The sequence below is a fragment of the Polyodon spathula genome, chromosome 26, assembly GCF_017654505.1.
Source record: "Polyodon spathula isolate WHYD16114869_AA chromosome 26, ASM1765450v1, whole genome shotgun sequence".
Lineage (NCBI taxonomy): Eukaryota > Metazoa > Chordata > Actinopteri > Acipenseriformes > Polyodontidae > Polyodon > Polyodon spathula.
In genome coordinates, this window is record NC_054559.1 from 11,273,357 (window position 1) to 11,299,144 (window position 25,788).

General features: G+C 37.5%; 1 protein-coding gene across 1 annotated transcript in view; it reads left to right on the forward strand.

Moving 5' to 3' along the window:
• The first annotated feature begins 518 nt into the window (after positions 1–518).
• LOC121300981 (brain-specific angiogenesis inhibitor 1-associated protein 2-like protein 1) overlaps positions 519–25,788 on the forward strand; it is a 29,457-nt gene continuing 4,187 nt past the window's right edge. The window contains exons 1-12 of the mRNA XM_041230029.1: positions 519–597; positions 1,209–1,295; positions 7,352–7,413; positions 8,173–8,244; positions 8,537–8,671; positions 11,471–11,623; positions 12,858–13,007; positions 13,554–13,686; positions 13,915–14,122; positions 19,675–19,734; positions 21,378–21,516; positions 25,702–25,742. Coding sequence (XP_041085963.1) covers positions 528–597; positions 1,209–1,295; positions 7,352–7,413; positions 8,173–8,244; positions 8,537–8,671; positions 11,471–11,623; positions 12,858–13,007; positions 13,554–13,686; positions 13,915–14,122; positions 19,675–19,734; positions 21,378–21,516; positions 25,702–25,742 — 1,310 coding nt within the window. The 5' untranslated portion in view covers positions 519–527. The remainder of the gene's footprint in view (positions 598–1,208; positions 1,296–7,351; positions 7,414–8,172; positions 8,245–8,536; positions 8,672–11,470; positions 11,624–12,857; positions 13,008–13,553; positions 13,687–13,914; positions 14,123–19,674; positions 19,735–21,377; positions 21,517–25,701; positions 25,743–25,788) is intronic.

Below are 25,788 nucleotides of genomic sequence, written 5' to 3' on the forward strand. Positions count from 1 at the left end.
CACCCCCAAGTGCGCGCCCCCTATCTCACCCCTCCACTCGGACCCACTGCAACGCTCACGCCTGAGTAAAACCCGCCCCCGCAGCGAGCAAAGACGAGAAGATTCTGATCACACGACTTCACCTGAACCAGCACGACCCAGATACCGCCACGCAAACACTTCGCGGTATGCTTCTCACAGCCCCAAATAAACAATCCAGCAATGACCCACCCAACTTAGACCCGTGAACAGTCCGACCAACCTCCACTCTCCACCTGAGACCAAAACCTGGCCCGCGCGAAGGCGATCTCGCCTATACGTGCATCACAGACACACAGCTACACAGCCACTAAACATATCCCACCCCCACACCCGCCGTGCGACATCGAACCCCAAGTTTTATATGTGCTTTACTCATTGACAGTGGAACAGAGTGTACACCACTATTGTGCTTGGTGAAAGGGGAAACAGAGTGTGTTCAGGGTGCTGTTCTGTATGATTTTTAAATATTCATAAATGTCTGTTTCGTCTTCTACCTGCAGAATGTTATGGAACAGTTAAATCCAGGTTTACGAAACCTTGTAACCCTGGGTAAAAGCTATGAAAAAGCTGTTGTAGGTAAGCATTTACTGAGATCTACACCTCACATTACAACTTTAAAAAAACCAAAACAAATGTTAAAGTTGTATAATAAGAATGTATCCTTGTTGTTTTATTTAAATTTTCTTTTATAATGGAATATTTAGAACCTTGAATATTTGTAAGGGGTAATCATTACAACAGCTTTCACAATGGGAACAATTTTTAGATCACATTGGATGGGCATCTGTAGTAAGACATAGAGCAATTAAGCTTTGTTTGAGAAGCCCAAACAGGGCTAGTATGATGCTCTTTGAGGAAAAAAAGGCCAGTCATAAATGTGCTCTATTTAAGAAAAGACTGTTCAAGGTGCTAAATAAATGTCTGTAAAGATATCGCTGTGCCATTCGTTTCCACTGCCATTACTGCAATACTACGGTCAAGACTGCTTATCTTAAGTTTCTTCGGGGTCACATTTATTAATAATAAATAATAATCTTTATTTTTATATAGCACCTTTTGTAGTGGACCACCGTCACAAAGCGCTTTACAAGATACAAGATCTTATGAACCAATTACTCATATAGTTACTGTCTGATTGTGCCAGCTAACTGTCTGTTTCTTTTTTTTATTTATTTTATTTGCATCAGCAATGACTCTGGCAGGAAAAACTTACTATGATGCTGTTTTCAAAATTGGGGAGATAGCTACGGTGTCACCAGTTTCCAGGAAATTTGGTAAGTTCTACTGTGGGACTGATTTTCAAAACTTGGTTAGAGCATTCTGAGTACATTTATTGGTTAAATTGTCTTTGCTTTTGGGTTTCAGCTTCAATGTAATCTTACGCTCTGCTCTGGGAACTTATGTTGCTAACGTTAATATCGAACTTTTTTTTAGATCAATAGTTTGTTTTCCAAATCAGGCCCTTTTGTGTTGAAGGAATTTCAGAAGTGCAGATATTGCTGTTTATTGAATTAATTTAATTTGAACATGCTTTCAGTGGACACTGCTTGTGATTTTTAACACCAAACGAGGAGAGCATAATCTGTGAAGGACTAATTATTTTCTTATGAAAGCTTAATTTAAACTATTATGCCTAAGGAGGCAGAAGGTACACAACGCATACCTTGAGATTGTCCTTTTTTCTTTTACTCTGGGCCCTTCTCTAATGGAATGAGGTGGTGCAGTCTTCGATGTTTGCCAGTGGAGACAAAACTAGAGCCATGTGTACTCTCTTCAGTTCATTGTTCAGAGTGCTGGTAAAAACTTGCCTTTTAAAGTCCATGATTTGAAAGTGATTTAAAGTGTTAAAGTGATTCAGTATGCGGTACCTTTCTTTGCACACCTGTGAAATTGACCACATGAATAAGTTTGGAATGGCTGTCAAAACTAAATTAAACAACAAAAGCTCATTCAAAGTGACCAAATTCTGACCTTTTGTTTTGCAGAGGAGTACATTACGGTCCATGTAATTGAAGAGATCCTTCTGCTCACTTAAGCTGCTCTGCCTTTTCTGCTTCAGATTCACCGAAACATGCATGTGTGACTTTTCACACTCTGTATTCAGACAGAAAGAGTGCTGGAAGGGTCAACACAAAATACAAACAGTCAGGCTTAACGACTGTATTCCTTTTGGTTGTCTGTTCTCCGTCTATTCCTTGAACAAATAACTGATGTGACAGTTTGTGCACATTCAGGTACAATTGTGAGGCATCTGTTGTTCAGCAGAAGTGGTTGCTTTATTTGTAAATGCTGCATTCATTTTGAACTCATCCCACCCATGTACTGAACAGGAGCAGACATTTTTGTGACAATTATGTCAATTCCAGTTATGATGGTGTGTTTTTCTTTCTGATTTGCCTACATGAATGTAATATTGCTCATATTTCTCAATCACCTCTAGTGTTGGAACAAAAAAAATAGGAATATGGTTTGGAGGGGGTTGTTTGTTTTGTTTTGTTTTGTTTATGACCAAGGAAATGTGGATAAAAATATCCAAACTCTTAATTCAGTTTAAAAAGCAATTCATCAGCCATATGTAGAACAGAGGAGGAAGCAACAGTAAGACAAGTTTAAACATCTCAAAATTAATTTAATTCATGGGGAAACCATCTGTGTTCTAAACTGGTGAGATTACTTGTCTATTATGCTTGTATTATCTATCGCTATCAGCCAGTAGGCATGTGTTTTGAAAATAAACATCATGCTTTTATGATGCTTTCTGCAGTTCAAGGTTTGCGTTTTCTGTACCTTGCATACAAACACTTGGGTTTGCTCCAAGTCCTGCTATTCCTGCAGTATACGCTCAAACCCATCAGCAGCTGGTAAATTGCTTGCTTTGTAAATACTGAACTGTGTTTTCTCGTATTTGTCTTCACTTCATTAAAAATAGCTTGTATTTTGTTATCCAGTTCAACAATTGCCAGTACTGAAAAACAGTGATGTAAGCCAATTGCTGGAATAAACGGTCTCTACTTTAGCTACAGCAACATATACTGTACTAGTACTGTTAGGCTAAATAGGGTTATTTAGTAAATTATTTCTATTTCAAAGGAAAGGGCAGAAAAGTTGTAACATTTTATTTTCCCGCACCCCCAGTAAGTACCGGATTCTACATAAATTACAGAGCTTATGTGTACAAGGGACATTTTAATCTGAATATTGTCAAGCTAAAACATTAGGATTAATGTGTAAATTCCACCCTCTTTTTAAATGATTCTGAAATACAATTTTAATATAATTGCATCCTTTCCTTGCAGAGTTTCAAATGCTTAAAACAAGGTGTAGGCATACTGCGTGTGTGCTTGTAGTAGTTAAAGGGGAGTATTTACTAGCTTGTTGCAATGTTGAGGTGAGCTTCACTGATGACTTCAGGTATTTGTACGTGCTTGCAGGAAATGTCAGCAGGCCCAGACTGTGTGCCTCCTTCCTGACATTTATAAAGAAAGGTACATGAAATGAGAGTTCATGCAGCTGCAGGAAAATAAACGTAGAATGATTGCAGGACTGTATTCAGTGATACAGTGTTAATACATACCTAGAACACTTTAAAACCTTGGTTATTGACTAATTATGCTTTGATGGTATACTGTCTATTGAAGTGTGTTATTTGGCAATTGGCATTAAAGGTACAAATTAACTTGCTGCTTTACTAGCTAGCTAAACCCAAACTCCCCTTATTACCATGCCACAGTTCCTGATTCCTGAACAATTCCAGTAAGTAGATATTGTCATAGGCAACATTCTGCTCCATGCAGCTGACCTGTGTGGGAGATAGCATTAAGAATAAGCTGGAGGAACTGTTAGCTCGAATGCTGTAGCTGTGGATGAGATATTTTTTCATCGTGTTTGGAGCAGTCCTGCACACCTTATATATTGTACCTGTGTACTCCTGTCCGCAAACACAAGGTTCACTCCCCTGTAAAACCAATACAAATGTGTTCAGGTTAGCCTCTGGGTAGATTCACATCTCTACTGCCTAGTCAGCATCCAACACCCTTTGTTATGACATAAGACAAATGATCAAGAGGTGATATCACAACAGGATTAAGTTTCACCTCTCAAGGCTGTTGTTTTTCCCTCTCTGTTAGAGAACGGGAACATTAAAGTGTGCAGCAGCGTCAGACAGTCAAGTTATTGTCAATTCTGAAAACTTTTTTTTTTTTTTTTTTTTCCCTTCTCAGTTAAGTAATATAGTGTAGAATGTTACCCGGATATACAGTCATGTTTGTCATGTTGCAAATGAATAAAATGAGCCTGCATCTGCTGCTGGAGTTTCTTTCATTATATTATAAAATATACAAAAAACATTTGCATTGCGCTTTCCATGAAGCCATCTCGCTTTGCATCGCTGTTCCTTGTGTGACGTACTTACTTGTAGCAGCACTTTGAGGCATGTGTTATATCACATCTGCATTCATTATTTATTTAGTTACACCTGCTCTATGCAGGCTGCAGAAAGTCAATTCAGTTGAAACATTGTTCTTTAAAATCAATATAACAAGTGATGTGTTTTGTCTTTCCTTAAAGGAGTCTTAAGCATTCCTGTTGTACTTGGGTGCATGTAATTACATATTTGGCAATGTAAATGTTTCATTTACTAGATTCAATGTTTCATTTACTGCGTATAAGTGAGTTCATCTCTGTAGTAAAATCATTGTTTTAGTATTTATCACTGAACTTGCAGATTAATTTACAGAGTGTTGTACAGTATGCTGGGTCTGTGATCACTGCTGAGTACTGTACTTGCTTTGAATGGCCATTGCTTCTTTACTCTGTTCCTCATGCATGTCACCTTGAATGGCTTACTTGTTGACTGGTACCACAAAGAACACCTGACCAGCGGTGTTGGATAAACATTGTGCTTGCTTAGAAAAGAGTCAGTGATGTCATAACCTACTCATATTGTATATGCAAAGTACATTAGGCCAAATGCAAATGCCTTGTTTTGATAGTTTGAAAGTTTAAGGACGCATCTTATGGTACAGATTTATTGTATAGTACACTGGGTGGCATGGCAACTCTGTTAATATACCTTAGAACAAGGTCACACCTCAGTGTTCCTGATGTATTGTCAGATCAGGTAGTCCGTGATTAGTGTTGATCAGGGTGTGTGAAGCCAGCTGTTAATGTCCACCCTAATTCCTCCTGACTGGTATTCAATGTACTGCACCCTTTTTCCCTGTGTGGAGGCATATGAAAGGTATCTGTGCACAAGCACAATGTGAAGTAAGTCTTTATGTCCGATCTTGTGTAGGTTACACTTCATTTTTTAGAAACCGATTCATTTAGAGAACCGCTCATCAAGTCGATAATTAAAATTGCACTTGAAATTCTTTGCGATACATTCTTGAGGTAGTCAGAATAAAGGTCTTTGGGACCTACTTCTACATAAATTATATCTTGTGATTTGGTGGATTAAAGGCAGTGTCTTGGGATTCGCTTGCCTGAATTTGGGTGAAATATGGATGAATAGAAGAAGTTACTCTACTTTATCAAGATATTGGTTTCAGCACGGAGAATCCGCATTGAATGAATGATTTATTTATGCAATTGCAGATGATTTAATGAACTGTGATGGGCCCCAAGTGAAAGATACATTGGGCTGGAAGCCTCGTCCGTGGGTGCTCAATGGCTACTTGCACGAGACTTTTTTTAATTGTCACTGTTGTTGACTGATTTCTATATCTAATCTACAGAAACTATACGGTCTTGTCCTTAAAATTGTTCTCACGGAGCAATAAAATGCAAAGTAAACAAGCAGCATAGAAAAGTTATTAGTTGTTTTACAGGCTTTTCTTCTTGGTTGGACCTAATGGCTTTGAAGTACATATAGTGCCAAACTGTTAATGATTAGGACAGTATTTCTTTTATAGCAAATTTAAATAAACTTTAAAATAGGATAATCTAAACTACATGTAGAGGGCAAGCATGTGGTGCACTGGTCTTTAAAATTCAAGAATGCATGGTTTATTGCTTCAGCATACGTCAGGGGAAGGGGTTTAGTTAAAAGGACATTGCAAGGCCCAAGTGTGGGTATATCATTCTATAAACACATGCTGTGCTTTATACTGTACATAGTGATGTCAATCTGGAAATAAAGATATGTGGGCTTAATGTATTGCATTATCGTCTGGTTTCACAGATCCGGGTAGGTTCCTCCCCTAAGATAACATTAAGTAGTCCAAAGCTCCTTTTACACTGGCATGCTCTAACCGGGTCGGAACCTACCTGGATCAGGACCCAGTGTCATCCGGGTCAGCTACACGATTTCCCACTGCTTTTGATAAAACAGGGTTGACCTGGGCGACACACGCAAGTAAACAAAATGTTTATCAAAGCCCCAGAAGCAGTTTGTTACGGACGCTTTTATCCAAGCTTCTCTGGATTGAACCATCGGCCCAAATCTTGGTTAGAGCAAGTTTTCTTGGCTAAATAAAAAAAACATTCCCTGCAGAGGTGAAACCTTCACAGAAATGTGGCTGCTTGTTATTTCATCCACCCGGGGTGACCAGAACCCAGGCCCGGGGTGTGAAAGGGGCTTAAGATTAGTGCTAATCGGGGGTCAATGGAACCTGCCATATAGATTTCAATTTTAGGGTCCAAGCTGTTTTTGCCAGTTTTGTTTACTGTTGTTAGGTTTGTGCCTACAACTCTTTAACTATAAAAGTTAAATGGTCTGAGACTCGCCCTGTTTAGTACAGATAACAATAACCACAAGGGGGGAAAAACAAAACAAAAACGCATTCAAATTATTCGTGCCAGGGAACCTGATCATGTGGTGCAAGATTGAGCTGTTCACTACTTGACGACCATGGCAACCTAACCCTAACAGCTGACTTGTGACGGGCTTCTGATCCACAAACACTGTTAAGATGAAAAACAAATATATATTTATCAGAAAAGAGGCCTAGGTCCTTGTGCCTTCGATGTCGCCATTTCTCTTGAAAAGATTTTGTCTGAAAATGTTAGTTTACTGCACCGAGGTAGGTCTGTCATAGAGCACAGCAGTAACATTGCAAAACACTAGTATTTTATGCCAGGCTCCAATCCCGGAGTACACAAATAGGACCTCATTTTAAAGCCCTGAATCTCCTCTTTCGAGATGTGCCATGTAAGCAGGGCTGCCTCCTACGGTGCCCGAGTAAAAAAATTTAAAGGGCCAGGTCGCCGGCGGGATTTTTAACATTGGGTGGACCCTAAAGAGTTACATTTAAGTGCTGATTTTATTCTTTATTGGACTGAAATAGTTAAATATGTGCACCAGCATTTCTGAAATGTCTTTCCTTTTCAGGGATAGTTCTCATGGAAATCTCTGACGTACAGAAGAAATTGAACGTAGAGCTAGAAGAAAACGTACGTGTTCATTCTCGTTTTTAAAATAGCTATTTTAATCTGGTTATTGTGTATTCTTTCCAGCAAAAAACAGACCTTTAAGTTGGTGATTGGGGCCTAGGGAAATTATATTTAGTTTTGTATTATGTTGACGTGTGATGAAGGCCTAATTTTTAGCACTAGCTTTTTCTCATCATACCCGGTAAATGGAGGTGAAAAAATGATGAGCTCTTTCTGTTGTGTTGCTGCTGTTAGGCGAACAAGTCTTAACATGCCTCCATAAGGAAAATACTGCTGATTATTCACTTCCTGGTGACTTCTGACCACAGAATCAGTTGCTGCTGCTGTTATTATAAAACATACCGCTTTTTCACAATTAGTCAGGGATAATAACAATACAGGAGTCAGATAGGCGAGTGTCATTCTTTGGTTGTTTTTTCATTGTTATAGTTTTAGGAATGAAATTTTTTTTTTTTTTTTTTTTTATTTTGGGGGGGGGGGGGGGGGGGGGGGGGGGGGCGGTTGTCGTTGGAACCTGAAATATGACATAATCATGTTTCCTGGAATGGAAGTGGGTTTAAGGGAACCAGTGCTATATTCATAAAGCATTAGACTTTGGTGATTGCTTTGGAATTTAACACACTGTGTGAGCACTAATGCATTAGCCCTCAAGTTTTTAAGGGGAGTGGAGTTATTTGTAAAGTAGATTAGTGCTCCTAATTAGAACTGAGGGAGACCAGTACTTATTTTCCTTTATATATATATATGTCTTATTTTCAGTTTAAAAAGTTTCACAAAGACATAATTGCCGAACTTGAACAAAAAACTGAACTGGATCAGAAGTACATGAATGTGAGTATTTATTCTTTTGATATAGTTTTATTTTAAAAACAAGAGTTTTTTTTTATTTTTTCTGGTACCAAAATAAGCCCCACTAAACCTTAACTGCTGGTCTATCCGAAAGTTTAAAAGCCTTTTTGTTTTTATTTTCCTTTTCTCTGATTGTCAGAATTCTCTGCAGATTACAGAAAGTCAGAGTTCTCTGCACTACTGTATATATGCTTTGTGATGTTCTCTGACAGTCATTTTTTGCAGGTAAATAAATGAATTCCCACTTGTGCTAATGAGAAGTGTTGTGTTGCAGGCCACCCTGAAGAGATATCAGACAGAGCACAGAAGCAAGTTAGACTCATTAGAAAGATCTCAAACCGATCTAAAAAAACTGAGAAGGAAAAGTCAAGGAAAGAATGCGACAAAATATGAAACCAAAGAAAATGAAGTGAGTATACAACATATGTGTGTGCACAGTATTTATTTATTACAATTTTGGGATTCAAGTGTCTGTACCAAAAGCTCAAACTAATAATACATACAGCATCTCCAAATAGCTAGGTGTGGATGGTAATATACTGTATTATAAGGGTGTGGCTCTATTTATACCCTCTCTTTAAATTATTCTTGGCTACTGCACATACATCATTTCTGTTTTTCCAATCATTCTTTTCAGCAGTGTTGAGGAACTGTTATGCCGGTAGTGTTATAAAGTGCAATCCAGTTGAACTTGTGTAAAATAAAAGCAATCAAGGTCTTTTTTTGTATTTACTTCCCTTTTTATACATGTTTTCTGTCTGTTCTACTTCAAGTAGAAAGTGAATCAAAACAAGTCTCTTCAGGTGTATGGCTACACCTGTCCAGCGAATGTGTAAGTACCGATAAGGTCATGTAACCCAGACAGGAGAAACTGTATTTGTCAGTAGTTTGTACCCCCTAGACATCTACTCTTCAATAAATTAGATTTCTCTCTTCAGAATTGAAGTTGATCAATGTAATGAAAAGAACAACTTTTTATTAATTTATATACATTTTCCTCAAAGTTAATTTGGGTTAAATGGGCTGTATGGTTTTGGATGCTCATAGTGTGATTAAAACAGGCAAGCAGTATTTGTAGTTTCTAAATTGTATCTGCTAGTTCCACAAATACATCAAACATCATTTCTTTTGCAGTTTTGTTAATGTTTGAAATGTTTGCGAATCCATGAAATATTCAGCAACCAAAGCCATGGGGTTTGTATAGACAGAATGACACCTTGTACCTTCAGCCTGTTAATGTGTCTTCTGTGTAAAGACATGGAAACCAAGCCAAAAATGAAAGCATTTCAGATTGTATTGCAAATAGTGTTGAAGCAGAGATGATCTACTGTAAAGATAATTTTGTGTTGGCTTCCTTGTTGTTTAACTTCTTAGTTACTTATTTCTAAGGCACTGAGAGTTTTCAGTAAGCAATCTGCTGTAGTGAATGGGTTCGGTCTGGCATTGTTGGATATGATGTGGTGAGGGCAAGAAACCTGAAAAGCAGGTTCCCTCCTCTTCCCCAAACATTTATTTTTTTATGTTTTTATAATATGATTACATTTGTTTTATTCTTTTTTGTAACCATATGTGTTACAGTGTTTCAAAATAATTCAAATGAAAGTACGCTACTGGAACAGCTAATGAAGACCATAGCGTGGGATACTGTTTGTAATTACATAGATATTTCTTCATTTTGTTGTGATAACTAGAGGTGAAGTAAAGGATGCAGTGTAACATACAGCTTGTAACAGTGAGTCGGTGTGTTAGTCAGCAGTGAGCAAGCACTGAGTTCAACTGCCTGTTCATTTTCTATCTGATAATGTTATTACAGCTGCCACAGCAAAACACTTTGATTGCTCATCAACTGGCTTTTAAAATGTTTACATTTTCTAGGGCCTGCAATCTTGTTCCTACAAAAAGAAACAGAAGTGTAAGTAGCCTGGGCAGGCTCTCAAATGTATAGCACGATGTATTCACCAAGTATCATTTTGTTCGAACACAAGTACGTATGCATCCCGGGCCCAATAGAAGTTGCTTTCTGGCAGTTTTACAATTATATAATATATATATATATATATATATATATATATATATATATATATATATATATATATATATATATATATATATATATATATATATATATATATATATATATATATATATATATATATATATATATATATATATATACAGCATAAGCTCAATACAGGGCAAAATGCTGCATCAGCTTGCGAGCCAGATGAAGCCAAAGGTAAAATACAAGGTCAAACAAAAGCAGAAGGACATGTGCAGTACTCTGTGCCATACTGACTGTGTAAATTGATCAACTGTTTCCAACGTAGCAGCTGTTCATATTATTAGGAGCTGTGTATGTTGTTGCGCTGTGAACTGAGAACCCGTAGCTTTAGAAGATGCAGGATTAGTGGTGTGATATTTCCTCAGTCTGCGTTGCAGGATTAGTGGTGTGATGCTTCCTCAGTTTGTGTTTGAGGATTAGTGGTGTGATGCTTCCTCAGTCTGTGTTGCAGGATTAGTGGTGTGATGCTTCCTCAGTCTGTGTTGCAGGATTACTGGTGTGATGCTATTCCTCAATCTGTGTTGCAAGATTACTGGTGTGATGCTTCCTCAGTCTGTGCTCCATGTCATTTATATCCTGTTTCCATGTTAGTTGTTTTATTTGTTTTGGTTGACAAAGCCTTATTTCATTTTCTGGTCTTTTACTTGTATTTAATAGACCGGAACAGGACCTGTAGTATGTCGGAAGATAAGAAAGCATGGGCAATGTTGTGGTTTGTGTGGGTCATTTGACATTTAGAATTTCCAGTTTTGTGGATATTAATAACGTGGGTAAAATCAAAAATGTAATAAGAAGACGGGGGACATCCCACAGTTGCTTGACAAGATTTAGGTCCAATGACTGTCCAGTCTGTCCTGTCCTGTGTGTGTGTGTGTGTGTGTGTATATATATATATATATATATATATATATATATATATATATATATATATATATATATGTATGTGTGTGTGTGTGTGTGTGTGTGTGTGTGTGTGTGTGTGTGTACTACAGAAGAGCATTACATAAATATCAGACATAAGGTGTTTCACTACTGTATGTATAAATGAAGTGAAAGCAATATAACATCATGGGCATCCTCCTTCTTCTTCTTCTTCTTCTTCTTCTTCTTCTTCTTCTTCTTCTTCTTCCGTTTGCTGTTTTGTAGTATCTGGAGACGGTGAGTTCCCGCCAGACTGAAATGCAGAAGTTCATTACTGATGGATGCCGGGAGGCCTTGCTGGAGGAGAAGAGGCGCTTCTGTTTCCTTGTTGACAAACACTGCACATTTTCTTATCATCTTTGCAACTACCATGATAAGGTTATTAAGCAAATGTATTGTTTGCATACAGAGTTTTTACAGAGTGGATTGAACAATACGATTCTGTTTCTTTCTTTTACATATACATGCCATGGTTCACTTTGATTCTATTATTATTATTATTATTATTATTATTATTATTATTATTTATTATTATTATTATTATTATTATTTACTGCAATGTTACAAGTATTCGCTTTAGATAGTAGTAATGATAATATAATACCTTGTCTTTATCTATGCATTTAAGATGGTATAACCTGTTATGCTAAGTATACAGTGGATTGATATCATGTGTTGTGTGTGCAGATATAGACAGACTCATAGAAAGATGGTCTTAGGTATAAGTAAATGAAAACATTTTCAATATTGTACTAGTCTGTCTGGAATAATCATTTTCTGTGTTTCACCTGGGAACAACGGCTTCATTGTACTGTGCATAGCGTGAGACTGTAAATACCTTCTGTAAAGCTGCCACCAGTATTTGCCTTTCAATTTCCAAATAACATTTTCCATTCTTCACTGTTACAAGTTTGCCAATTGGGAAGGTAAAGAAATCTTGCAAACACCATACCCAGTGCTTGATAAATTAATTAGCTAATGAATTATGTATTACATACTGTACTGCTTTGACATGCAAATTATACAAACTTGTATTTGGTCTCAGACAGTTCTGTGTATTGCAGTGGTCTTATGAAATCCAATTTGAATATACAGTAAATAGCACAGCTTTCTACACAAACCCTTTTCTCCACTCTTTCTATATAAATTAAACAGACATGCTCATTCCTAACTTCAAACACTAAAATCTGATATTCTTCATCAATGCAATTGTATATTTGTACCATAGCTTAATAAGGAATATGGCAATGAAATACATTTAAAACCTTATAAAACACTACTTTTAAGGCCTCTGTGTTCAGTGCACTGTTTCAGGTATTCAGTAACAACTTAAAGGAAATGTGATTTTAGCCCTATTAAAAAGATTTGTTCACAGCATAGGATTGACCAACCTCTTTCCTAAGGGATGTGGTTTGTGGATTGGGCAGAGACAGGAAGGAGAATCTGTGCAGTGGAAAGAGCCAGTGGTTTCTCCTCCTTGTTCTTCTTGACCTAATGTATTTGCATTTATTTCACAAAACTAAAATTGAATTCAGGCTTTGTTTAGTTTTTTTTTTTTTTTCCCTTGGATATCAGTGCTGATATTTTTGGTTTTGTTTAATGTCTATTCTAGGCTAAAGAACTACTTAGTGTAAATCTGCCCAGCTGGCAGGAGAAGTGTACTGATGCCACCAAGGTGCCAGATACCGTCATGACCATGGTTAAGGACATCATGACCCCAGGATCTACTCCAGTCTCAGGAACTCCACAGCCATCACCCAAGGTAGAAAGATACACTATGGTAAAAACTAGGGAGCAGAGAGACAGGGTGTTTAACCACGCGTCCTATATTCTGTACCAACCAAAGTATGGTTTTTGGTGGGAGGCATTGCTGATTTGCTTGTTCCATTTTGTGGCACACATACCTAATATTTAAAAGCAGTCAGAAAGGCTTCTTTGAAAAACAAAAATGCTTTTATAGCATAGAGCTATTTAAGCTAAAAACCCAGATGGTAATCTTGGTTCTTAGATTAGTGTCCTTTAAAAATGTTTGAATCCAAATTGTAAACAATCATTTTTTTCGGGGGGGGGGGGGGGGGGGGGAGCAGTCTTGGTTCAGTACTGTATGACACTGTACAGTATTGTATGTCCATGCATTTTAACATCTAAATGAAAGATTGTGATTCTCTGTTAAAAATAAAAAAAGTGTGTCCTGCACTACTATTCTTCAATTCCATTCATGGTACTTTATGGGTTATGGACGTCGGAATGCCCCACTCCATAGCAATTGGAAGCTATTTTAATATGCCATCTGTATTGTTCTTTATAGCACAACACAGACCCACCAAAGCCACCTCCCGCACCACAGATAAAACCACACTCAAGTCCTCTTGTAGAGATGTTTAACGTCCCTGCCACTCCGAAGGCACCACCCATGACACAGAGGAACAGTCTGCATTCAGGCAAGTGTTCTAATCGTTCTTGCACAAAGATACAACATTACTGAAGAAACTGTTGTCCCTTGAGTGAGAAAAGGGGTGCCAAACAGCAAGATGCATGGAAGTAGAATTACAATTAGTTAGCCTTGCCTTTCTGTCCCATCTCCAAAAATCATCTGTAAAAATTGTGTAATAATAATAATAATAATAATAATAATAATAATAATAATAATAAAATATGTTTACTTCTAGATTACAACAATGGCAATTTTCTGCCCAGGTCTGTCTCTGTTGCAACTGGATTGAACAAGATTAAAAGACCCAAGATGAAAACCATCTTTCCACATACTGCTGGGAATAACAATACTCTGCTCAGTTTCGATGAAGGTGACATCATCGTTCTGCTTTTACCAGAGGAAAAAGATGGCTGGCTATATGGAGAGCATGAGCAGTTGAAGCAGTAAGTCATTGCCTGTTTGGACAGAGATTGAACTGTTACACACCTTTTTTAATAATGATACTCATGAATAGGCATGTAGTTAGACTGTAATCACTGGATAACTACCAATGGTTTCTGCTCTGATCCATACTATGTAATTACAAGGAAATGGCCTTTTGTTACTGAGTGTAAATTTACATGCACACATTTATTTTACCAGAAGTTACCAAGGCAGGGAAGCAACTATTGCAAGTTCAGTTCTTCAAGGTGTTTCCTTTTTATTCTATGGTTATACATGTTTAGTCTATGGTTATGCATTTTATTATATGGTTATGCATGTCTAGAGCCCTGTGTTTTTTGCAAATACAAAACAACACAAAATAAAATTAAATGCAACATATAAAACCAAAAATCATTGTGAAACAAACATAGAATTACATTTTTAAATTGGGAGGTTTAAACACAAAATACTTTAAATAAATACATGCAATCGTAGTTGTCAAGGCTCAGCTGTTACCATGGACGCATTCTGAAAAGAAACAGAAGCGTTGTCTAGGACTTGCGCAGATGTATAATTTGTGAATTAAATTTGTAATGGAAGAGACATTTGTTTTTAAAATACCTAAACCGGGCATTACAATTAAACAACGCTGCAAAGAATTTGAGCATGAGGGGATGTATAAAACTGATGGTGACAAAACTATGGTGTGCAGAATTTGCAACTGTGGGCTGGAATGGGAGTCGAAAGACACCATCGTTAAGCATCATTAACTTTTTATTTCTTTTTGGGAAAATATGGCTTGCTAGCCTGTACTGAATTTTACATTAGTATACTGATTCTTTGTTTTATTTAGTGGTGCAAACTTTGCACTGGAGCAACTGGTGTTTTGGTTTTGAATGCATTTGAATGAATGAATCTGCTTTGCTTAGTGTTTAAATACTGAGAAACTTCCATGCAATGGGATTGAAATACTATTCCCATCGTTTTGGGTAGGTTGCTGTATATGCAATTATTATGACAGACTCAGAAGAGTAGAGCAGTATAAATATTGTATTGTGTCTTATTATATTTTTATAGAGGGCATGGGCAGTATTTACTGTAAATAGTTCATTAAAAGTAGTGGGGGACTTGACTTACATTGCCGCTAATGAGAATTTATGGTAATTAAATAATTCTGTGCTAGGTTTATTGCAAAAATACAATTAAATGTTTTTTATTTATGTACATTTCAGTTATTTTATGAATGTGTAGCAGTAGTAAAATGAAATAAAACACATTTATTAGCAGATAAAATGAAATGTGTGAAAAACAAATAACTTTTTTTTTTTTTTTTTTATGATTTGACGGGGCTCAATGTATATCCCATAATCTAAAGGGCCCCCTATAACAATAGTAATCAATCTGTTGCAATAAATCAATAAAGAATGTTCATTATGTTTACCGTGCCGAGTAGCTAACAGCACGTTTGTGTGTGTGTGCTGTTCTGTCAGCATAAGGAATCTCTTGAAATTTTTTAATGTAAAAAAGATGAGATACAAAGATAATCACAATCTCTTGCATTTATTAGGGCACTAAATTAGATGTAGATGTTTCCACTGAATTAGGCATTACACCGGAAAGCTGTCTTTTTTAATACTAGTAGCTTTCTATTCACTATGAGACAGTGAGAAATTAGACTCTCAACCAGGCAGTATGTACTGTTATCTTTTCAAGATAATTCCATATTTAAAAATGTGTGCACCACTATGAATCTACCACCTTCCAAAAACATTATTTGCAACTGTATATTATACAAGATGCTTCATCCTATTGCTCTTAGAAATATTGAATTTCTTGTTGTTTAATTAAAAGAGATCTGTGTACTGTATATTGTATTTATTGTCTTATAAATAACCATTCACATATAATAAGGAGAAAAAGCCATGGGAACCAAGCATGAACTAATGAATGTGTTTGTGCTGATTGTAAGTGTATGCAAACAAAACCAGGACCAGCCCTCAGAGCAAAGAACATCTGCTCCAAAAAGCATTGTAGTCCTAGCAACCATTCTTCCTGCTCTTTTTGTTTGTGGAGGGAGTAGTCTTTAAAGGAAGTAAACAAATTAATAAGGTTGAAAGCCAAACAAATTAATAAGGTTTTTTTGAGTCAAGTACCAATTTATGAGGAGGATAAATGATAAAACATGGATAGTGAGTTACCAAGCATTGGTATTCGGTATGTTTGGCAATGCTCAAGAGAGGTTCAGGGCTGGAGAGAAATGCTAATAAGATCAGAAATTAAGTCCACATACTAAATGGAACAATCCCAGTCAACCTCTTCTGATAATGCTATAACTACGGCCCAGATATTTGACAGGTTTGTGCACCGCGCAGAGGGTTATGCGTGTCGCAAATGGCCATTGGTCGCAAAATATGCCATATTCAAAACTTCTTTTTGCATGTCACAATCCGTTTTGCGCTGTGCACAAATGTAATGCCGGAGTGGCCGACAATTTGCAAGATCCTGCCAAGATATAAAGTATGTGCTAAGCACAAAACCAGTTTTGCGAGGCACAAAATAACGTTTTTTAAAAGCAAGCCTTAACTCCGCGCACATCTCTCCAGCACTCACTCACCCAATCACTGAAGTGAAATGCAGGCACTTTCCGAGGTACTACAACAATGGAAAACACACAGCAATCACACAAGGTTCCGTCCACATCTATAGAGTGATTAAATTCAAAAGAACGATTGTGATTGCAGCATCTCTAGTTTTAATACATGTTTTAAAAATAAACAGAGAAGCTGCAATTATGATCGTTCTTTCAGACTAAAACAAAACTAATCACTTTCCCGAGCACGCTTTCTGAAAGAATAACTCCCAAAACAGAATCAAGAGTACAGCGCGGTATCATAGTACATACCATCGGTGTGTAACATAGACCGAGGCGGCAGATACTAAACAACTACCTGTATAATGCTTTAATAAGCACATACTGTGATAGTGATAATGATAAACATTAGGAACAAATAAGCACAAAATTATTTCAGTTGCGATAAGCGTGACAGGCTTGCAATGCACAGAATGTTTCCATTGCATGCGTTTAAGTAAGCGCCCTATCTTCAGCAACATTGGCAAAGGCTGCAGCGCCCAAGGGCTCAATCTGTATCCAAAAGGCTCCCTTTCCTTTTCATGCCACTCACCCGGTAATTTCACACTCAAGTTTAAGGACGCAGCTTTTTTTTTTTTTTTTAAGGTATTGCTATTTATTTATTTCTCATGGATGTCAGAAGCATACTTTGACACCCTCGATCTGCATTCCATGCTATTAACTGCGCCACACAGGTGTGGTAGGAGCAGGGTGCATGGTGATTGGGGGGGGGGGGGGGGGGGGGGGGTTGTTGGAAGGGGCTTTCAGTAGGAGTATGAGCAAGGGATACACATGTGCAGACTGCATCCACAGGCAGCATTCTTGGCCGGCTCCATACTGAGATACCCCTCTTCGGCACTTCCGAATAGTGTTTTCAGCATTGTGGGTTTGTTTTACAGTCCACACTTCTGTAAATATGTTTATGTATAGTGTAAGGAGTACAGGTCGGAGCTGCTCAGAACACTGGCTGACAGGTGCGTTTCTGTAAAATGAAGAGTGACGTTTGATGCTACAGAGATGTTTTGTCTGTCTCCTTCATGTTGACACTTATCCAGTTAGCAAGTCGCTACAATATATTTTTTTATTTAAGTTGTATGTTGAATAGCCTACACTATCTATGGTCCATTCTTTCATATCTCCATTTAGTAGCTTATTTATATATTTGTTGGGGTGGGCATGTAACTTCGGAAGTGCCAATGCTACCAATGTGTGTTGAGCTTTGATTCTGCATTCCATTTGCAGGTTACATTTGAGTGTAGACTCGTCTGAGGAATATTTGTATGTACTGTACACCTATGATAGCTGCTTGGCAGGGTATTGTTAACAGTCTATTTTCATGTAGTATTCCAATTCTGCGCATTCACACATAGCTCTTGTGCATTTCTGCTGTATTGGTATTGAATGCGCAGGTGGTTTTGTGAGGCACAAACATGTCTGGTTTGCTGATTTAAATAGTGTGTGCCTTTTGTTGTTTTTGTTTACTTTGTTCTTTTAAGTTGATGCAAAAATATATTGCACAAACGGAACCAAATGGAATAGGTGCTACTGAAACACAAAGAGGTCTCAGAACTTTGCCTGAGGTCACACAGTGACTCAGCTCTGTTCATTTTAATGTCACATACAGTGATATTGTTAAGCAATATTTATTTAAACTGCTGCTGGAGTGTTTTTCTATAATTTTCTTGTGTGTGTATGCTTGTGTATCTATCTATCTATCTATCTATCTATCTATCTATCTATCTATCTATCTATCTATCTATCTATCTATTTATTTATTTTAGCTTAAAACATTGGAGGTATGTGTAGGTTTTTGACGGCATGACAATTACTTGTTATTTTTTATATTCAAATCCATGATTTATTCTTACACAATATAATGGTGTTCTATATATTGTGACAACATTTTTTCTTCTATCTTTAAATCTATATTAATTCAAATTAACATTAGTTTATATAAACATATTTATGTTCTCATGCAATGCTGGCTCAGGACCAGACTTGTTTTGGCCTCAGCATTCACTGAAAGAATTTTGTTAATTTTATTTATTTAAATGTTATATATTTATTGGAGTTAATTAGTTCATTCTTTTCTCTTGAGTCCTGCTGGCATAACCGTGTTCAGTCTATTTATCCATTTACTTTCTTTTATTTCTTCTATATGTCACATTGTCTAATTTTAGCTGTTCTAATACTACAAACTTATTTGTCATGTCCTTGACTGGTGAAGTGACATAGCAATATTTAGTAGTCGTGACAAGAGACTTTAAAAGTCAGATGTGAATTACGCAATTCATTTGATTAAATCTGCCTCCAAGCTCAATATAGCTTCTGTAATAGAATTGCTTTGGCTGAAACAGCAACTGCTGATTAGTCATATAACCACTGTTTTTTTTTTAATTCTAGTTTTGTGTTTGCAGGTGATTAGCTAGAACTGTGGTCAAACAACAAACAACACCCCTAGCAACCTAATTTTACTGACGGACAATCTGCACATTCCTTTCATACTTTTAATAATGTGAAAGTGACCTGAAGGGTCTTGGCAAGACCGCAGGGTATCGCTGATCCTGCTTTTCTCATTTAAAGTTGCCTTTTAAACAAATATGATTGTGAATTTACAGCTTATGAATAGTGTTGGATTCAAATCTCTTCTTATTCCATGTAGTGGATACGGTACTGGCATTGCCAGCTTCATCACATACTGCACAACCCTGCCCATGAGTTTCCAGGACACTCTGTCGAAGTGGCAGCTAGTGGTGCTCAGCCCTCATTTGTGCAAACTGTGGTTGTGATTGTACATTGGGAACTGCTTGAAATGCCCTGGAATGCATTTGAGCTAGGCTCTCATGGGTCTAAGATCTATGCTATAACCGGTAAGCCTTTAGAGGTTGTAATACAGTTTCTATTTTTAACTAACAACACTATAATTATCTTGATGTTTTACAGGAAAGGTTGGTTTCCATCCTCATACTGCCGACCTTATACAGAGGAAGAACAGGAGCAAAGGTAATAAAGTTCACCATAAAAGTCTTACCAGAATCTATAGTATATTCACTTACTGTTATTTTGCTTTCTTTTATTGTATAGTACAAATATTTATAGAATTTGAATACTATTATAGAGCATAATCTCAGATAATTTCCGAGAGCCAGTCATTGAGAATCAACTGAACCACCTTTTTTCAACCCCCCTTGATTTTTCACTTAGCATTCCCTAAATTGATGTTAATCATGTCCCTTAACATTAAGCTCTGTTTTAGTAGTGCCATTGCTAAGCACCAGATAGAGGAGAACTCAATGCACAACAGCCACCTAGTTGACAAATGCTTAGCACAGAGGCTGAAGACATCTGCAAATGCACACCTTTCCCAAAGTCAACTCATCAGTTGAAGCTGCAACAAATATATAACAGTTATTGGAAATTGCAGCAGAAAATAATCTTAAGCAAAACACTTTTATCACATCAAATTAAAGGCACTATAGAAATGTTCCATTTAAATATGCAGTCTTTATTTCACCCTTTGCCTCCAAAGCTGCAGTTGGCATTACAACGTCTTTTGTAGGTCTTATTCATCATCGCTATTACCTTTGTTGCCATTACTGCTGTGGCCTGATCAAAAGAAGATGCAGTCAGATCTGCAAGTAGAGGTGTAGACTGGATTAAATCTCCCACGCAACAGGGTTAAAGCCTGAGCCTTATTGAATTCCATCCGCATTGGTAGCTAGTCCACAAGTGATTACTTTGTTATGTGTAATGTTCCACTCGCAGTGCTCCACAATTGAATGACTAAACCATTAACAAGAGCAAGGTCTGGGGAGTTGCTTTCAGTTTGGTCATGATACTTACTCAGCTGTACAACAAAGTCAAAGTCTTATTCTTATTATAACTTAACTTTGTGCAACTTTGGTCCCGATTCAATTGCCAAACTTTAATGGAATGTTAATTGAGCATCCATATAAAAACTCCATTTACAGCCTGAGCTTGTTTTTAGTCACATTTTTTTCATTTAGATTAGGGAAGAATTTACAGGACAAAGTCTTATATTGGCATAATTTAAATGATCTCATCTTTTTATGGTCGTATGAAGTTGTTATTTCTAATACAGAGTGTTGTTGTTGTGAGCCACGCAGATAAACATGTTTATTATTCACATACGTTACAGAAACACACAATGCACAGCTCTCAGTCTGTGTAAACGTGTGTTCAGTGTTTGCTTTCAGATTGTTTTGGCCAGTCAATGTACAGTCAGTATTTTAAAGATCCCGTCAATTAAGAATTTCTCATAACCCTTTCAAAGTGAATAATGAAACAAAATTTGTAAGTAAATGTGTAAGCAAACCTATCTCAACAGGTTCTGTTAGAAAGTCGAGATCTTTGAAAATTAAAAGGTTAACCTGTCAGATTCTAGCAAGCCTGTCTTGTAGGTTGTTAGAATGTTTACTGGTGTGTGTGTATCGCTTTTCCCTTCCTCCTTTCAATTGGAAAAACCCTTAAGTATGCTGCATTGTCTGAGGCTCCTCCCTTTCATCCCATGTGACTGACGCATCATAATTAATCTGCAATTGTCCGTTTCATTGTTCTGTTCTAGATAGATGGTTGGAAGTCATGAGATTTTTTACTGATTTGATTTATTTTTTAAATTTCTACAGCAGTTCTATGCCAGTCCGGAGTATTAGCATAGCCAACCTGGCAGAGAAAGAGAAGGGGAACGTGGTACTGCCCCCTCCAGATTACTTTGAGTCTTCACCAACTAGGACTGTTAACAAGAACACTTCCCCTGAGCAAACAGTAAGTATATGATTGCATGTTTACTTCCTCTGTCTTAATACACACATTAGCCTTCATTAATTCATTAAGGCTGGGGTACCCTCATGTGGCTTGAGGAATGAAGGGAATTTTCATTGACCCATACATTAGGGTGACCACCTTTTCAGAATGCAAAAACAGGACACCTGCCATTTCTATTCTGTTTTTTTACCATTTCCCCCAAAGAGAGAGGGGGGGGGGGGGAGTAATGATTAGTTGTAGTGATTGTGAGAATAAAATGATTGGAAATGGAACCAGCATAAAATATTTGTGAGCTACTTTTTCCTTTGTCTGTATTTCAAATAGGTTTATTCGTAGCTTTTGTTGTTGTGGACTGTTTGGCTGTTGCTGTTCTGTCTCGATGGCAGCGCGCTGTGTTTATTCATTTTTAAAAAGAGAAACTCAGGAAACTGAAATGCAGCACTGTGACTGAAACACTTCACAGCTTGTTGATGCAGAGTGGTTATCGGCATGGGATGAGATGTCGACGTGGGTCAGATGTGCGTACCATGTGAAAGGTTTCTAGGGGCGTGCCTGGATATACATTTTCTTGTTTTAACTGGCGAGCGAGGGAGTGTCCAGCATTGCAAAGTAATGCAGCAGGGGCAGTGCTATGGTGTGCTATAAACAGATATTCTATGGTTTGACTGTAGCGCTAAACTGCAAGATTGACTGTGTCTATGAATTCGGGACAAATGCCGTCCCGGAAGCATTAAGCCCGGGACCGGGACTTGATATTTACATTTCGGGACTGTCCCGCCCAATTAGGGACAGGTGGTCACCCTGCGGTACATATGTGTGTTTTTATGAAAATCAGCTGTTTTCTGTTAGACTCATTTACAGTGACATTATCCAAAACATTTTACCTCATAAATGTCAAAAGACATAAATGGAACAGCAGACTAGTAATTTAACCATATTAAGAAAATACATTATTGGACATTTTCTTTATTTGAAAATGTTTTCATAAAGATCTGATGATCATGTGTATCATTATGGGATATGCAGTAAATAGGATCATAGGATAACACTCATAGGAGCTGATTTTAATTGAGACATGTAAAATCCTTAATGTCATCCCACATTACTACCGTTGTTCAGGGCAGGGGATATACACTGAAGCTAAGGAAAAAATAATAGAATAATTAGAATTTTTTTATTATTATTAAAAGAGAAACGTATTTCTTTACTTACTGTATACTGGCTTTGGTCCACCCATGTCCAAATTGTGTGCATTAATACAAATACAGAAGTCTATAAAGGATAAAAAGATTCCGCGATGAGTCGATGTTTCACCCACTGACCATTTTCTGCGTTTTGGACAAACCTATCCTGAGAATTCTGAGCTCATACCTCCTTTCCCATGGGTAGTTTGTGTGATGGAAACAGACGCCCGTCTATCTTAAAGGGGGGTTGTCTGCTTATCTTTGTTTAGTAAGGTGGAAACACGCTTTAAGGTTACCCCTATAAACTTGGTTACACTCATGTGGTATTGCACATAGTCACCCTTTTGTCACCTTTTGGGGGTTTTTGTTGTTGTTGTATTCTGTAAAAGATAATATTTATCTTCCGTATTTCGATTTAAGCATGACAAATCCGGGATAATATATCTACGGCTGGCAGTAAAGTGCAGTCTACCAGACCCTGACACTAAGGTTAAATACCACACTGATACATCACCTTTCAGGCACCTCTGTTGAATGTGAGTACACCAACTTGTCTCAGTGCTGCACACTCAAATCTGCTGGAATCGACAAGATTTTTTTTTGAAGACGTGCACCATTTAAAATTTTTATTTTTTTTTTGGAATGGTGGTTGATGCAGGTCAGAAGTCAGTGGGAAGCCTTGAAAGATGACACCATCCCCACTGCATGGCTTTTCTGAGCCCCTTGTGAAATATTTATGAGTCTTGGTAGCTCGTGTTCGTTCTGACGAGCCACAATGCATTCCACTCCATGTATCAAAGAGAAACTGATTCATTGTGTGTATCCGGGAACTGGCATTCTCTGACTATGGAATTACACTCTGGGTAAACCTGACACTTCACCTTTCCTACCTGTGAACTAAGCACAGGGCTTTTCTGCAGAATAATGGCTTACTTGTGTGCCGAATATCTAGAGCCACTGTCAAACCTTTTAGAAAGCCATGCATGTACAAGAAAGTAAAAGGAAAAGAAATTCAAGCACACTCGTCAGCATCTGCGTGCTTGGTAATGAACGATAAGCCTTGGCTTCAGGTAATCCACCACATCATCATGTCCGACATAAACTCTGCTTAGGGGCTCTGTTTACCACAGAAGATACCTGCTTATTTAAAGTATTAATAAAATAAATATGAAATCGAATCTTCCCAAGACCTTCAATGTGGTAGAAGAAAAGTTAAAACAATTGTATTATTACCAGATTGTATAAACTAGTTTGGTAAGTATGTCAAAGTAATTCTTGGTGCATGCCTCCCACAATTAACCAGACAGTTCCCCGCCTAGTGAAGTTCTATCAGTTTACAAAGTGCCTGTAATTGACATGTACATGTCGGAGCGTCGGTCATTGTGTTTCTGTGAGACAGTTGTACAAACAATACATTGGAATGGGAAGGTCTGATAGGCCAAGGTTTTCAGCTATACCTACTGGTAAGCAAATTGCACAATCCAGACTATAACCAATGTCTGTTCCATGCCTATTCGATCATTTAAAAAAGAAAAAAAAAAACCCTGGTCTGTTTCTTACAGGATGGGGTGCAGCAGCAGAGTAAACGCTACTGTTTCTATTACTATCTGCAACACAAACCACAGCAGCTAGGAACGCTGTGTCACATTATAAACCCATATATTCATTGCTTGACAGCTGAAATGATTAAGCTGTTTCTTTAGCTATACTTGTTTCATCAGTGTTTGTAAGATATGGGTTTAGCAGAAATGGGCTAGGCAAACACAGCAAGACACTGTTTCTGCTACAGCAACATGTGACTCTAGGGAGGAGACTGTTCTTTTTGGCTCTAATAATAACCAAACTTTTTAAGCAACAAGCTATTAGTTAATGTTTAAATAGACAGGACAAGAACTTCTGGTTTTATGGCCCTTAGCCAATCACTTCCTTGCGAGGGTTGCCAGTATCCTTTACTGTAATTGCAGTGGTCTGTAGTAACAACAAATACAGCCCAGTCACTAATCTGAACATTGCATATTTTAGGACTCGGTACTTTAGGACTCGGTAATATTTACAGACTGGCTATGTAAAGATATTTACTTTTGGTACGCAAGACAAAACCCAGGTACACATTTCAGTGTTTTGTTGTTTTGTTGTTTTTTTTTTTAAAACAAGCCACATTATTACAAACGTATGACTTAGTGATGCTCCAAAGCCTTGGCAATAACAATACAGTTCAATATTATGTTCTATGTTCCAAGGCCCAGGATAATACTGGTTCCGTATGAGGGGGTCACATAGCTAACACTTCCGTACGAAGAGCAAAGTGTTGCCAGGTCTACTATGCCATACCACTTCAAGTAGATTGTCTAGTTTCTGAAAACCCAGGGTCGTGCACAGGGCCCTAACCCAACAATACAGCAGCCTGGAAAGTCAGCATCCAAATAAATGTATCTCGCTGTTCAATAACTTCTGAAGTTGGACTGCACAGTACAGCAGGGTTGATAAAGAGCTGCAGTGCCCTCTTCTGGTGATTGCTTGTAACTGATAGTTTGGTGCAAGATGTGTACAGCTATAAATATTTGCAACCAAAATTCTGGCATTACAGTATGTGTAGGAATTCCCCTTGAAGCAATGCAGCATTGTAATAATCAGTGAGTAGATCTGGCATTAGCAAGACTTTATTTGCAGTAAATGAAATATGCAAATCACAATCTTTAAGGTAAATACAATATCCTGATAATCTGTTGCTGTAACCTACTGGCTATATCAAATCATGGCTTTGCTGGATACTCCCAGAAAGTCTTCTGTGTGTCATTTTGAACACTTCTCAGCAGCTTCACCTTGATCTGAATGAATGGTGCTGTGGAAACAGCATCAGTATTACTGCAGGCTGGAGGCAGTCCTTCAATTCAATAGAAAATCATATGTTGAATCATACATACTTGCATTATGGTTGTTTTAAGTTATTCCAGTACTGTATCATTGTTATATGTTATATATTTGTACCTCTTTTTTGCAGAGCCAGAAACCAAATGGGATTGTAAAGCCACTTTTTGAAGCGTAAGTACTTTTTTTTTTTTTTTTTTTAATTACACTTTATTGAGGG